Source organism: Pteropus medius, unplaced genomic scaffold (genome assembly GCF_902729225.1).
Source record: "Pteropus medius unplaced genomic scaffold, Ma_sr-lr_union100, whole genome shotgun sequence".
Taxonomy (NCBI): Eukaryota; Metazoa; Chordata; class Mammalia; order Chiroptera; family Pteropodidae; genus Pteropus; species Pteropus medius.
The window spans coordinates 12,927,401-12,942,260 of record NW_024340699.1 but is presented as its reverse complement, the minus strand read 5'-3'; the positions used below and the strand labels follow the sequence as shown (position 1 = coordinate 12,942,260).

At 47.6% G+C, this 14,860-nt stretch overlaps 1 protein-coding gene across 1 annotated transcript in view; it reads right to left on the bottom strand.

The window, feature by feature from the left end:
* Positions 1-14,860, bottom strand: part of BAIAP2L1 (BAR/IMD domain containing adaptor protein 2 like 1) — a 67,691-nt gene that overhangs the window by 4,244 nt on the left and 48,587 nt on the right. The window contains exons 4-12 of the mRNA XM_039878517.1: positions 11,905-11,966; positions 11,730-11,801; positions 10,348-10,485; positions 9,564-9,716; positions 7,194-7,361; positions 4,728-4,812; positions 2,854-3,052; positions 2,162-2,239; positions 1,294-1,462 (exon numbers count right to left, since the gene is read on the bottom strand). Coding sequence (XP_039734451.1) covers positions 1,294-1,462; positions 2,162-2,239; positions 2,854-3,052; positions 4,728-4,812; positions 7,194-7,361; positions 9,564-9,716; positions 10,348-10,485; positions 11,730-11,801; positions 11,905-11,966 — 1,124 coding nt within the window. The remainder of the gene's footprint in view (positions 1-1,293; positions 1,463-2,161; positions 2,240-2,853; positions 3,053-4,727; positions 4,813-7,193; positions 7,362-9,563; positions 9,717-10,347; positions 10,486-11,729; positions 11,802-11,904; positions 11,967-14,860) is intronic.

Genomic DNA, 14,860 nt, shown 5'->3' with positions numbered 1-14,860 from the left:
GCTCCGTGGAGAGTCAGTGTGCCCTTCTGTTTAGGGCATTCTTCAATGCCTACTATGAAAAGTAGGACATTTCCAGAAAGGTCTCCCCTTTAACACTTCTCACCAAGCCCACTGCTGTTGTCACAACTGACCACTGTCTCAAAACCCGTACGGCGTTCCATGCTCCCCTCTCTTCAGTGAAGGGCACCTCCAGGCCAGATGTGGCAGTGCCCTCGTCCACCCAGTGAGGACAGCTCGCATTGGGAGGCCCAGGGCGTGGCCTTCAAAACACCTAGTTTATATGAGATGTGCCCCCCACTCTGCAGAGCCCCGTCCGCTGACGAGCTTCGCCGCCTGGCACCCGGGCGTGGGCGAACAGCAATGCCCGGGGCAGCCCCCCCTGCTCCGCCCCCCCTCGCTTTCGCCCCGGCGTCCTCGGCGTGCTCCTCTTACTCCTCGGTGTCTCCCTGGTCTTCATCTTCCTCCTCCCATCTCTTTCAATTTATATGTTGAAAAACAAAAAAAGGCCCCCTCAACCCCTCCGCCACCCTGGACTCTTCACCTTCCTTCTCTGTCCCTCGAGCTTGCACCCTCCCCGAGGCTTTAAACTTTTTGCTGCTTCTGTCTGGGAAGCTCCTCCCCCTGACCCCTGCATGGTGGGCTCCTTGCCATTCAGGTCTCAACTTAGATGTCACCTCCTCAGAGAAGCAGTCCTCTGCTGCAGGTAGTCAGGTGCCATCTAGAGCCCCTTCGGGACTGAGGGACTGATTCCTGGGTACAAGGATGCTACTGGCGGATGGCCCTCTGCTCATCTGTGTATCTCCGGAGCCCACACCAGGGCCTGGTGCTCAGAAACACTGCTGTCAAAGCAATGACGCATGTCTACTGTCTTTCTTACAGAGTTCGGGATCAAAGACAATGCGCATGCACAGTTTATACAGCATGTGGTCCGAAGCATACACTTTAGCATACGGATTAGGTTATCCTTCAGAAAACAAGATGAAAAACTGAAGAGAATGCAGGGAAAAGATGAAATGACTAAAGGCTACAGCCATTACCAAAGGCAAGGAGAGATGAAGACCGAACAGTCTGGCATATGATGGACTCACTCCGTAAATCGCCACTTACAGATAACATAAAACAGGACTGAAGTTAAGGGAGAGGAAGCTGGAAGATGTGACAGAGAAGGGGGTCTAGAGGGGCCAGCAGAGAGTGCCCACCCCCTCCCAAGGGTCACCACTTCCCTACATCCCTCCAGAGACCACTACGCAGGACTCAGGCACCTGGGCTGCCACGCTGTGTGGCCGTACTCACGGGAGACGCGGTTTCCGGCTTGGACGCGGGTGCTTTAAAGGTAGAAGGAGGTTTGGACACGTCCGTGCCCCTGGCCAGGCATTCCGAGTAGTCGGGCGGGGGGAGGGCGACGGCAGCACAGGCCTTCTCGGACAGGTCCACCGTGCTCATGCTCCTCACTGGCGCCGGGCTGACCACCACCACGGGAGAAGACAAGTTAGAGGAGGTCCTGCCGCCCGAAACTTAAACATCCTAAATATCTGTGGCCAGAACTACAACAGATGAATAATAAATGGGTGCGGCAGGAGATGACAGAACACACAATACGATGTAATTATTAGCAGGGTCGGAGTACAGATTTAGGGGTTATGGACGAGAGGTGCCAAGCAAAGCCCAGGGGAGTAACTCAAGCCACGGGAGTTGACAGGATGGCCCAGTAAGGAGACAGGGAAAAAGGACTGAGGTCTGATTAAGCAGTGAGTGGGCAGACGAGAGGTCTGGAAGGGACTGGAAGGGGTGTCTGGGGAAGGGCAAGGCCAATGCCAAGAAACCAAGGCAGGAGAACATTTCGAAAAAAGTGTTTCCGGTGTTAAAGGGTGCTAAGCAGGACCAGAAGAAGATGTGGGCCTGGGATGTAGCCATCAGTGGGTGGTGGAGGACCGTGACAGGGCCGGCGAGTGGGTCTGCGGCATGCCACACCACAGACAGGAAAATCATTTCCATGGAAAATGGAAGTCACAAGGAAACAAGCCTAGCGATCTCCTGCTTACTAGTGCCCATGCTCCGGATTTCCCTGTGGGGTTCGATGCATACCCAGAGAATTCTGACATGCCCGGAAATAGGTCATGTTTTCTGTCCCTGGCAGACGTGAGCCCCGGTCAAGTCCTACCTTGGGGAGGGCACGTTCACCGCCTCCTTTGCGTTTTCTTCCAGCAACTTTGTGTATGACGATGGGAACCAACCCCTCCTGCGTGTGAAGAGTGAGAGAAAAGGGCTGGCTGTGGCACTAGCCGCAGACAAGTGGACAGTGACCCACTAAGGACAACTCGGGCAGGCCAGTTCGTTTTACCACTTTACACAACGTGTTTTATAGATAGCACTGATTTTATTTGGATTCCCTTTTAGTCTTTTCCACTTTGGTTTTATTTAATAGCTGAATAATCTACACAAAACCAGTTTAACCTACTTGCAAGTAAGGCTTGTGCACGTTCTCATGGGTGAATCGATGAAGCTGGCACGTAAACTATGTGCTAACTCTTGCCATAGATCTGATATGCAGTTTATCCTTGAAAAATCGCAGTCACTTTTTTCAACAATGAGAATATTTAAACCTACTTTCAGAGGTGATTTCATATGATTTAATGATCTGCTCATGCATCAAATGTATCTGTGTATATATATGCAGAAAATGGCGTGGGACAGAGTAACTGCAGTTAACTAAACTAGAACTATAAACTGTGACCTTAACTTTGGCTAAAATGCTCGTATGTCCACAAAGACTATTTGGGGCTCAAAGGAGAGACAGGAGCTCTGACGTGCTGGCCTCACGACAGCTGCGCGATTTCGCCCCCTGAGACTCACACTTTGGAGGCGTCATGTTCTCCGTAGAGCCAGCCGTCTTTCTCCTCAGAGATGAGCAGTGTGATGACGTCTCCCTGTGCGAAGCTCAGTAAGGTCTGGTTGGTGCCGGCCGTATGTGGGAAGATGGTTTTCACCTTCTGCTTTTTCATCATGTTCAGTCCAGTAGCAACAGAAACCGATCGCTGTAAACTGGGATCATCTGAAGGATCGGTTGAAAACGAACACAGCAATGATGGCTTTTCAGGCCCGTTCCGACATGCAAGGCCCGACACCCCCGATTCCCATCCTGCCAGCAGTCACTCTCCTCAGACCCCAAGCGCGTTCTATTTCCACACCGCTGTCCCTGCCTGGATGGACAGGGGCTGCAAGGAACACGGGCAGAGCCAGGGCCCGAGGTCTCTCGCAGAGGAGGGTCCCCGGAGCCATGCTGGGCGTCACCCGCACTGCCTCAGTCGGGGTGGCTGAGGGGCAAACCGCTCCGCCAGCAGACGGCCTGACATTCTTGCTTCCCCTGCACCTCAAAATGAATCACAAGGCAGTGGAGGCATCAAGGCAAACTCAACTGCCCACGACCTGGGTCACAAAGAAAAGGGGGCAGACTCTGGGATGCAGAGGTTCTCGCCGCTGCGGCTGCCTGGCTTCTCCCGAGTGTGGTGAGGACGTGGTGAGGGCAAGCACGTTTACCGAGCCCTCCCTAAGTGCCCGTCCGCACTCCTCGTCCAGTGACTGGCCGGGGATCTCGGCTAGCACGTGGTGGAGCCAGGAGCCAGACATGGGCCGCACTGGTGCAGCCCTGGCTGTGCCCTTCATGTCTCAATTCAGATACAGGCTGATACTTCACCACTCAAAAAAAATTGGAATGGAGATTTCCCCCAAATTTTGCTAACCAAGTATTTACTTTAAAACAATGCGAGATCTTTCTGCTTTATCCTTACAGATTCTTAATGATTACAATATAAACTTTGCTATCTCCTTAACACACCACTACCTCAGTGGTGTTGAATCCACCAGCAAATTTCACTTAGCTTTTATTCTCATTTTTTTTTTTTCAGAAGGTCATCCGAAGAATTGGGATGCACACAGCATTATATATTTCCATTTACATTATATAGAACTTATAATCCTTCCTTCAAAGGCAAATGACTACAGACTATATCTTGCCAACTGCCACTGTGAAAATCTCATCTCTTCCCCGACAGCTGTGAATGCTATAGTCCAGAGGCTCTCCAGCACATGGCTCATATGAAGGGGCCTGTGAGACACCCCACACAGAGACGGGTCAGCTACTATGACAGTCTCAAGGGTCATGGGTGCCAAAGACTCTGTAGGCAGAGTTGAGTCTGCAAACAATTAACTGGTCCCGATTTATTAAAATACAATCTACAGAGTTAAGGAGTTTAAGCAGTGAGAACTTAAGTCTGTAGAAAGCATGATGTGCTGTTAGAGACAATGAAAATCACTGATTATAATTCAAACTATGCACAGTGGTAAGATCAACCACCATAGTTTTGTCACGTGAACTTTGTTTTATTGAAAACTGAAATTTTATTATAATTGTCACCAAATATGGAACATACGCCGTGGTGTGAAGCTCTCTGTACATTATATCCCATTTTAAAATAATACCCTTCAATAGATTTACTCTTGCAAACATCAGTTAGTATATAGAATTAGTATGTATCAAAGAAAGGTGCCACTTATAAAATATCTTACAGTTTTCTCATAAACCTAGACCTTTATTTGTTGTGAGGTGTCAGTTTCCCCAGCCAATGCTGGAAGTGTGCTGCCCGACGTGCTTATTTATCTCTACCTCACAATGCATGTATCTAAATACTTGAAAAATTTAAAAAAGTATTTTAAAAGAAATATCTTACCTGAGTTCTGTGCAACTGTTGCTGGGTTATTAAACATATCAATCAAAGGGCTGGTATTCGCTCTGGCTGAAGGAGCTGGGGGCACCTTTGGCGAATATTAAGAAAAGGTGTCATAATTTTTCCCAACTTGTGAAAAAGTCTTTATTATTTGAATATTGGTTTCCAGGGCTGTTTTGTTTTACATGCTTTAAATGCCACTTTCTCCCCAAAGTTGTCTTAGGTGTCCCATTCTGAATTATTTCAATGCCACCACATTTTTTTTCGTTCTGTCTTTTGTTTCTGCCTTTCCCCCTACCCTCTGGCAACCACTAATCTACTTTCTGTTTCTATAGATTTTAGCCTCTCTCTTAAGTGCAACTTGGCTATAGGATTCTACATCTGAAATAATTTTCCCATAGAATTTTGAGTGCGCTGCTCCATTAATTTCTAACATCTTGTTTTGCTAATAAGGAACCTAGAATCAGTGGGATTCTCTATTCTTTCTAAGTGATCTATATCCCCCCCGCCCCCCAGAAGTCTTCAGAATTTTCTCTGTCCCTAACACTCTGCAACCTGTCGAGATTCTGGTCTTTCCCGCTTATCCAGGAACACTGGCTGCGTGTGAGAGACCAGGCAGAGGCTAGCTGCAGGAACCTCATTAGAGCTGCAATGGGGCGGGGGTGGCTGGACCTGGGACGTGTTTTGAAGGTCAAAACAGGAGGGTGTGCCCATGGGTCGACTGTGGCATGAGAGAAGAGGGAGGAGAGCTGCTGTTTTGTGTCTGAGCTACTGGAAAGCCTGAAGTTGTCATTCACTGGATGGGAAAGACTAGAGAAGCAGGTTTCAGTGAGAAAATCAGTTATGTTTTTGGACAAGCTGAACGTGAGATCTCCATTACACGTCCGGTGGTGATGCCGAGGAGGCAGCTGAATCTACATATCGCCCGCGTCTCAACTGGTCTAACATTATATTTATCCTCCTGATTTTTAAAAGAAATCCTGTTTTTGCACTGTGTTTTGGGAGAGTGTTTGGCTTAATTTTCCAAGCAGTTCCATTGTCCTAATGAGCTCAACTATTGTTATGTTTTGTCTGTTTCTTTTCTGAGGGGGGAGAGAGAAATGAAAAACAAACTTTTACTTTAGAAAAATTTCAAACAGGTACAAAAGAAGGGCGAATAGCACAATAAATCGCATGTATCCAACGCCTGGCTTCAACGATAATTACTGCTGGCCACTGTTGTGTCATGTATGCTGCATCCATCATCTCCTGTGCCTGGATTATTCTGAAGGAAATCCTAGACCTATCATTTTAACTATACATAATAATCCAATTTTCAATCTCTAAGATCTCTAGTTGACTTTTCTCTGTGGATGGACTATTTTTTCGTTCTCTCTGGATTAGTTCTCTGCCCTGTTGGCTCTGTTGCTTCCAGCAGTGGTCGTTCTGTTTCACATTGTGGTGCGTCTTTTTGTGGTGCTTGTTTCCTCACCTGTTCAGTGATTCCTGGTTATCTTCATGTGTGCGGCAGCCCCTATTCTTTTTACTGTATGTGACAGTCTGTATTTTGCCTGTTCTTGTCACCACAGGTACCCGTGGTGAGGTGGGGAAGAGGGAAGACACTCCAGGAGGGTGCCCTACCGCCTCCGTCCAAACACGCTGTGCTGGCCAGCAGACAAAAGCCCGCTGTTCAGCACAAGACAAAGGGAAGGGACCGACCGGCCCAGATGGCTTGAATCAGAACCCCACCCGACGACACAGAGAAACGCCAGGCTGTCTCCCAGGGCTGACCCCGCGGCCCTAAGCTCACTGTCCCCTCTGGAGAAGCCTTGCCTGCCTGTCCCTGGGCCGGGGTTCCTTCTGTTCTCATCGCCACGGCCTCTTAGAGACTCCGTCTCACTTCGGCCCATGGCAGCACCTTCCCTCGCTTCCCGTGCACTTACGGGTCTATCCTGTCGGCGGTCGCTGCTCTTTAATCTTTTGCCTGTCATTTCAGAGCCAGCGTGGACTTGTGCCTAAACTATCTGCTGGATCCAAATCTCCACGTGTGTCTGTGAGAGGGGTAAGGCCCAGATCCAAGAAGAGCAAGCGACAGTGCTCGAACCCATTACCTTGAGTACTTCGGTGACTGGTGTTTACTAAAGCGCCTTATATTGTGATGGATGACATCAGAGTTTTGCCAATCTATTCTCTAAGACACCTGTACTTTCTTCATTGAGGATAAACTTATAAAGTTGGAATCATCGCAATTGAAAACAGTAACAATAAAATTTCTAGAACAAAGACAACAGTGCATAGTACAAAACATTTGCACGGCTGACTCTGGATCTGAAGGTGGTGGGTAAAAGTGAGAGATGATAGGCCTCAGGAGAAATGAGGAGGACCCGTGATTTCCACTAATAGAAAAAAGGCTTTGGTTCTCTGTGCGCATATGGCCCAAATCACACTAGTAAATACATAATTGAAATCTCAGAGATAACTGGTACCTACCATGTTGCTTCTCTCGATCATTGGTGAAGGATGAGGCGTTCCGGATTTTGGGGTAGAGACAGGGGTCTTTATTTCTTCTATCATGTTGATGATTTCCTCTGGGACTTTGGTGGCATCACTACAGGTTTCCTGCCATCTAGGCAGTTTGGAATTAAGTAATTCTGCAGACTAAAAGTCCAAAAGAAACAAAACTAAAGGCAAATGTGTACTGTTCTAAGAACTGACAAAAATTACATCAACTAATATCAGTGATAATGTACTACTGGCTTACCACCAGAAGTAGGGGAGCCGTGAGGCAAATTCGGTGAGTAGTTTAAACATCTGTGAGTATCTAAGGTATCTTATTTGCTGAGATGGCTGTAGGCTCCTGTTCTAAAGGAATTTACCCTCTCCCTCCATGAGAATACAGAGTTTAAGACTAATACAAGGACTGCAAATGATTGAGAACAAGTTCAACACCTGAAACGGTTGAGCAGTCTGTATTAATCTGTTTCCTTCGTGGCCCCAGAAATGTCAATCACCGCTCTTCCCCTCCTACTCCAGAAGCCCCTCCAACACAAGCGACAGTCCCAGAAGTGGAATCTCTGAGCCTAGGGGAACCGAATTTACGTGCTAGAGAAGTAAATCAGATCTGTCCTGAGAAGTTCGTCTGTGGGACAGAGGAACTAGAGGCTCTTCCGAGCCAGGGACAATGCTGAGGGGACACCCTGGCCACAGGCTGACTGGGGCTCTGGGGCAAGCAGACTATGGGCTTTGCAGAGAAGCTGGGCCACGGAGCAGAGGGACACAGAATGACAGAGATAAGTCCCACAGCGGCAGAGGCATCTGTCTCCCACTAGCCTGGCTCTGCTTCTTACAACTGGAAAGCCTTTCAGCGAACCCCCTTTTCCAGGGAAGTAATCCGATTGGGAAAAGGAAGTAGGGGCCCTTTCTTGAAACTATTTTCATTGCAACCACACTGTTTTTGCTTAGACTCATCAGGTCTAGTGGGCTGGGGGTGTTGCAGTAAGTCGTGAGAGAAGGCAAAGCCGTCCCCCAAACCACCTCTGCCCTCCGCCCCCGACTGGACCCCTGACACACCAGCCGCCGGGCCTGCTTTGTCCGAGGCGCCACTGAAAGGGCTGGGGCGCGTTAGCCAGGATAAGAGAAGGCACAAAAGGGACTTTCAGAGGGTCGAAGAGACTCCAGCACAGAAGTAATTCGTTTTGTGTCACTCTCGAAAGCCTAACTGGGGCCCAAGGTTAAGTGTGAGAAAGAGGGCAGCAGCTACACTCTCCGGAAGCAGCCCAGGCTGCCTCAGGACACAGGGCGCCACCACAGGAAGAGAGCTTCCAGGTTCCTTCTGTCCCTCTCCAGCCTATGGCCCTGCCTCCGCAGGACACCCTCACCATGGAAACCGGCGCTGCGGACACAAGCGACAGCACCTGAGCCGGCGATCACTGACTGCCTTTTCTGTAATAATTTTAGACCTGAGGTATTTAGATTCGGTAGCTGAATACTCCTTAAAGTCGCAAAAACTTCACAGAATATAACATATGACATATACACATACATAAGGCCAAATTTCCTTTACCCTGAAAAAAAGAGGAAGTTGTCTTATATTCAAGCTCTTACATAGCTGCTTCTATCATGGAGCGCTCTCCAAATTACTATATTATGAATAATCAACTTTGATCAATGCTACTTTTGGATGCTTACAAAGGCTTGACAGAATTCATAATGTTAAAAAGAAAAAAAGGAAATTTAACGCGTTTCGTCATGAATGATTCCTGGGGTACGAGCTCACAACCACATGTGCTGAACGAGGGCAGCAAAACCGAGTGACTCAGGTGACGAGGTCACGGACAAACACCTTGAAGAAGAACGAAAAGTAAGCATAGCTGGCTGTCCTGACACTGTGAATGGAGTCTGTGGCCTGGGTAAAATTTCCACCGACACCATGCGCATGGACCCCCAAGGTGAGCATCTCAGACCATCCAGGTGGGGCAGCCTGGGGCCTGCTGAGACTCGCCCGCAGGTTTTGTGAAGACACTGATGCCGAAGATGAGTCACTGAGAATCTGAGAAAAGTTGACTCACAGGTGGGAAAAGAAAAAAAATGCCACTTCTCAATTATTAAACACGATTTTATAAAAGATTTTAAATCTGGGTTTATTACTGAACTAATGTTATAAGCTGACATTTGACTATTTCATCTATTCTAAAAGTTTACATATTCAAGTTGGCCCAAAACTATTTCTTTGAAATCTTCTCATTGGCAAAGTAGGCCCATTGCTTTATATGGGGGCACATACAGAAGGTGAAGCATTTCGAGGGCATTTAGATATGACATAAGATTAATGCATGCAACACAACTTGCCATCACACCCACCTGTACGTGATAGTAATGGATGTGATTTGCAAAGCTACAGTGTTTGTCAACCAGAAAGCAGAAGCGCCTTTTTTCTTCAAGTAGAGCTTCTCTGCAACCATCTGCGATGAATTTCTGGATTTCACTCTGGCGAGAAGTAACAGTTTCCACATACTAGGAAAATAAATAATAATTAGACAAGTGTAACAGTACCGACACAGCCTGACACCTATCTTTTACCATCTTTACTTGGTTTATTTTGATAATGGAGTAACTACTAAAGGCAGATAAACATTAGACAAAGTAACAAAGCTGTAACCTGACCTGAGCAGATAAACATCGTCATTAAGATCCCTGACTCATGAGTGAAGAGAAGTTGCCAAAGGCCTTACATTCCATTGGGCAATTTACACAAAATATTACTTGGTACTCCAGATATAAGATCTCGCCCTACTGAAAAATCATGGGCTTTGGAACCAGAAAGTTCAAGTTTAAACCCCAGTTCCAAGTGTTAGCACATGACTTAACCTAAGCCTCACTTTTCCCATCTGTAAAATGGGGACAGTAATGCTGCTCATGGAGAGTCCCTTACCTCCTGGAGCGAGGAGAAAATGTCAGCGTTTTTAGGAGGCAACTAATCACTCTTACCTCGGGAAACTCCATAGCCTTCAGCTCATACAAGTCCAAATGCTGTTTTTAACTTCAAGAGAGACATGAGTCCGTGGATAAAGTACAGACTGAATGCGGTAAGCAAGCTTCCCTGTAAACTGATTACCAACAAAATCAAGTAGTGCGAAGCACTCACCTCAAATTCTTTGTGTTCATATTTAAGTGCATTTCGTCCTCCTTGACTTTTCCTTCTGATTTTCTTCAATTCAGCTTGAGATTTCTCCAAAGAATCTAATTTATTCTTATGTTCTGTTTGGTATCTTTTAAGAGTAGCCTGTAAGTTAAGAGTTGCACATACTTTACTGCAGCACCTGCAGACGCTCAGGCAGTTATTCTGCTAACATCTCCACCGGGTGCGGCTGGCCGAGGCCCACGCCGCACACTGCCTCCCCCGCTGTGGCCCTGCGTGCCCACACCGCACACTGCTTTGTCTGCCCCAAGTCCCGTGTCTGTGAGAGGCCCTGGACCGGAAGGGAAGCTCTCGGAGGACAGCGGTATCTTTTCTTTCTCTTGTTCTTTCTTTCCCGAAAGGTTTTTGGACACTGGGTGGTAAGTGCTTTGGTGAATAAATAACCAATATTAAATCCCATACTCCTGTTTTATGACTTATGACCTCAGGAAAGAGAATGAAGGACGCAACCTCTTCCAGTTGCTTGGGTGCTGTGTAGCAGGGTTTCTCAGAGCCTAACTGACCTGGGTTAATTCTGGCTTTTTCCCACATTTCCTATGTATCTCAGCAATTACTTAGTTTCTCTGAAATCCATCTTTCCCCTCTAAGCTGTACAGTGAGCATAATAAGAGTGCCCACATTATAGAATTTCTGTAGGGATAAAAATCAGACAGTGTGTGGAAAGTACTTGGCATTACACCCCTGAGAAGTCATGGGTGGCCCCGCAGCCCTCCGGGGCGCACAGAGCACGTCCATGCAGGTGCACCGCTTACGGCCACGTGCGGGTCTTGCTGAGAAGACGGGACTTTGGCTGGGAAAGCAAACAGCTACTCCACGGCAGACGGGAGATGGAGAGAGCCGTCTGGCTGGAGGGCCAGGCAAGAGAAAACTGCTGGAACACCGGTGACTGGCAACAGGTGCCACACAGAGGCCGTGTCTGCCGGTCACACCCGGGAACCCCAGACGGTGTTCTCCCTGTACAGCTTGCGTCCCAGAGTGCTGGTCTGCGAAAGCAACAGATGCTCTAACACAAATGCAGACGACATCAACATGTGTGTGCTCCTGAAAACGATGCTTTCCAGAGCAGTAAGATTCCTTGCAATATTTTCTCTATGCTTTAATAAAATCTCAGTTTTAGCAAAAACGAATCCACTCGGCCCAAAGGAACCTTGTCGGTCTTATGCATTCATGTACGTACCAAACCCCTGGCTCCGTCCTCATCTTACGCCGCCGACTAAACAGTGGGAGTTCTCCTTGGGCTCAGAGACGGGCCAGCGCAGCCCCCTGAGAGCCGGCCCCGTGCCCCTCGCCTGCCTCCCCTTAGAGCCGGAGCAGAACCGCGCACTCACGTTCATGTATTTGACGTCAAGTTCGGTCTTCTTCTCCAGCTCATGGATAATCTCTTTATGGAATGTTTTGAACTGTTAGTTAAAAGGAGATAAAAAATTCATACCAGATTTGAGACTTTAAACAAAATAAAAGTTAAAAATAAACATTTTGTAAATATAAAAAGAGTTCACATACATTTTCTTTAAGACTCTCGTCGAGTTTCTTGTGGGTACTTGAAATCTCTATGAGAACGTGGCCTGTGAATAAAACCAGGAACGTTAGGGGGAAAAGCCACTGCGTGGTTTTTGTGATGAGATGAAGAAATGGGAACCAGCGAAGCACGGTCCACTGCTGCCTTGGGAGCCTGCAAGTGCCAGGCCCCCAACAGTCAGCAACACCAATGCGTCCCCATGGCTGGTGGGCTTCGGAGAGACGCAGCGAACTTACTCTATCACGTTGTTCATCAAAAAAAAAGCCAACTTTGTCTTAAAACTCATTGTTCTTTCTATATTTACTCATTCCATATGCTAGATCTTATTTATCTAGTTTAATTTTTAAAGTTTTCTTACATAAGATTCTCTTGGTCATTATGGTAACTGTAGGAATAAACGACTTATTTTTACCTAATCCCCAGAGTAATCTGATTATCTGTCAGGCATGGAAGATAAAGGTTATTTTCTTTTTCTCGCATTAGTTCTTGTGTCATTCTGGAAAGTATTAACGCCAGGGGAAACCATGGCAGGGACACTGCTCTGCCTCCTATCTCCTGGGACTACTCCGATTCTTGGAAACATCTGCAGTCACATGACAGAAGAGAATGTTCCAGGACAAAGGAGACTTACTCCAAAGAGCAGCAAGACGACCACTTGATTTGCAAGCACACCTCTTGCAGTTCGTGGCAGTGTGCAAATCTCCGCTACTAAACTCTGATAAAGGGGAGTAAGAGCCTCTCTGCCAACTCATCTACCAACCAGGTCTGACACCTCTACACTGGGAGAACCAAGCATCACTGGGAACCAGCACTAGACCAGACACCAAACAACAACAAGGTGGGCTGCACTGACCATCCCACAGTGCAGTGGACAGAGAACAGGAATTCTCTGGGTGAAATGAGGCTGCAGATGAGGGAAAACTGAAGTTACAACTGTGGCAGACTACGGGAACGAGAGAAAGAGCGCCAACTGAACCGTGACTTCCGCTGCCATCTCTGTCCGAAGGACTCTGCTGTGCCCTGCTCTCAAAACACTTTAAGACATCTGACGTTCGAATGGCCGGCCCAGTCTTTCCCCTCATCTGCAGACTCAGAAATTCAACTCCCTCCCGAACAGGTCCACCTGGGTGTCCTAACAGGCGCCTCGTACTCAACATACCTCAAAGTGAACTCATCCCCTATTCTCTAATCCCAGCAGCCAGTCTCACCTGTCATACCCCACGACAAAGACTCACTCCCTTGTGCGTGTGGTGTCACCACTTGGGCTGCTTCTCGGGTGAAACCATGCCTCTTACTCACCCTGCTTCCTTGGGTGGCAGATGGGCCAGCCCTCCCCTGCCCAGGAGAGAAGGCACGTGGGAGGGACACGTGGAGTCCGTGTTCACCCAGTAATCTGCGCCACTAGAGGGAGAGGAAGAGTCTCCCCAGTCTGACGCCCCCGACACACCGAAACCTGCCAGCTGGACCTCTTAGGGGCCCCACCACCCGTCCTAAGCTCTTAGCATTTCTCTCGACTCCTAGCTTGTTCTCTTCTGGATCTTTCCACATGCAAACGTAATATGTTGCTCCCTCTGACCCCTCCCCACGGTGTCCCAGGTCAACAAACTCCTCAGCCTGAAGCCCACCACACACAGTGCTGTTTAAAATACCATGGCGGGTGGCAGGGGTGGAGACTCTCCTGGAAGGCTGTAGGTGCATACCCGGTAAGGCCCTAAACATCGTGCGATCCTAGGAACCTCTAACAGAACAGCCTGCAGGGTAAACACGAAAGTGGTCAGACACATTCCCAGCACCCACGGCTGCACCCCGCCGAATTATCGAAAGGCCTGCTCCGCATCCTGAATGACGATGATATCATTTATCCCATAATTAAGTTCTCCTGAAGCTCAACATGAAACAGAGTTCTTCACAAAGGAAGTCCTTGCATGACCGAGAATAAAATTATATTAATGTCACTTTATGTCAATCATTTCAGATACTGAAATAATCTAAGTGACTTTCATATCTCTTTTCAACCCATACATAACTCCTGGTTTGAGATGAAAAACAACAAAAAAGCCAACTTTGTTCATGTGAAAATCAAGCCCTTTATTCTTGGCAAATCATATCTACTTTAAAAAAAAGTTTAAAAATAATTTTGCTGAAATCAGAGTGATTCAAGCTAGAATCAAGGCATTCACATTTTTTTTTCATGCTGTCATGAACTTTATTTCTACAACCTTATTTAACGCAGCTCTCTCCGAAGTGTGTTGTCAAAACAAAAGCATGTGCTCGTGGGGACACGGCTGAGCTTGGCGCTCTGGGCTGGAGCGCCCCAGTCCCCTCCCCAACCCACCCCCCTGCCGTGCCTCTTGCCCCTCCTCCCGCGGTCTCCCCCAGGCAGCTCGGGCGGAAAGGCCGGTGAAAGGCCCATTCACTCTGCGGTGGCGTGGACACCTGACTTATCCTCATTTTTCCTGGCCCTTGCAGTCCCTGCACTTTAAATGCCAACCTCGCAGCAGCCGCCTCTGAGTCCGCCGCGGTCATGAAAAGGATGAAAAAACATCATTTCTGTGCATACGAGCTGCCAAAAGTGTATCTTGAACCAGAAAATGAAAACAGCCTTTATGTTCAACATACAGAAGTTTACTCTTAAGCATAGCAAGTGTTAGTTTGTCTAAAACGTGGTATCATGCATGTTTACTCTTAGCCATATAATTTTTTCCATAAATTATATTTGAGAAAAAAAATTTTTTTTTTATAAAGAGGGTGGAGTTGAGAAAGCACAGCCCAGAGTCTAATGGAGCAGAACTAAACGCACACCCAGGCGGGGAGCAGCGTCTCGATCCCAGAAACCAAGCACCGTAGGTACGGGACCAACTATTGCCTTTTTCTCCTTTTAGGTTTTGAGTTGACATTTTGGGGAAAAACTAATAGTAAGTATAGTAATGTGACTCAGTC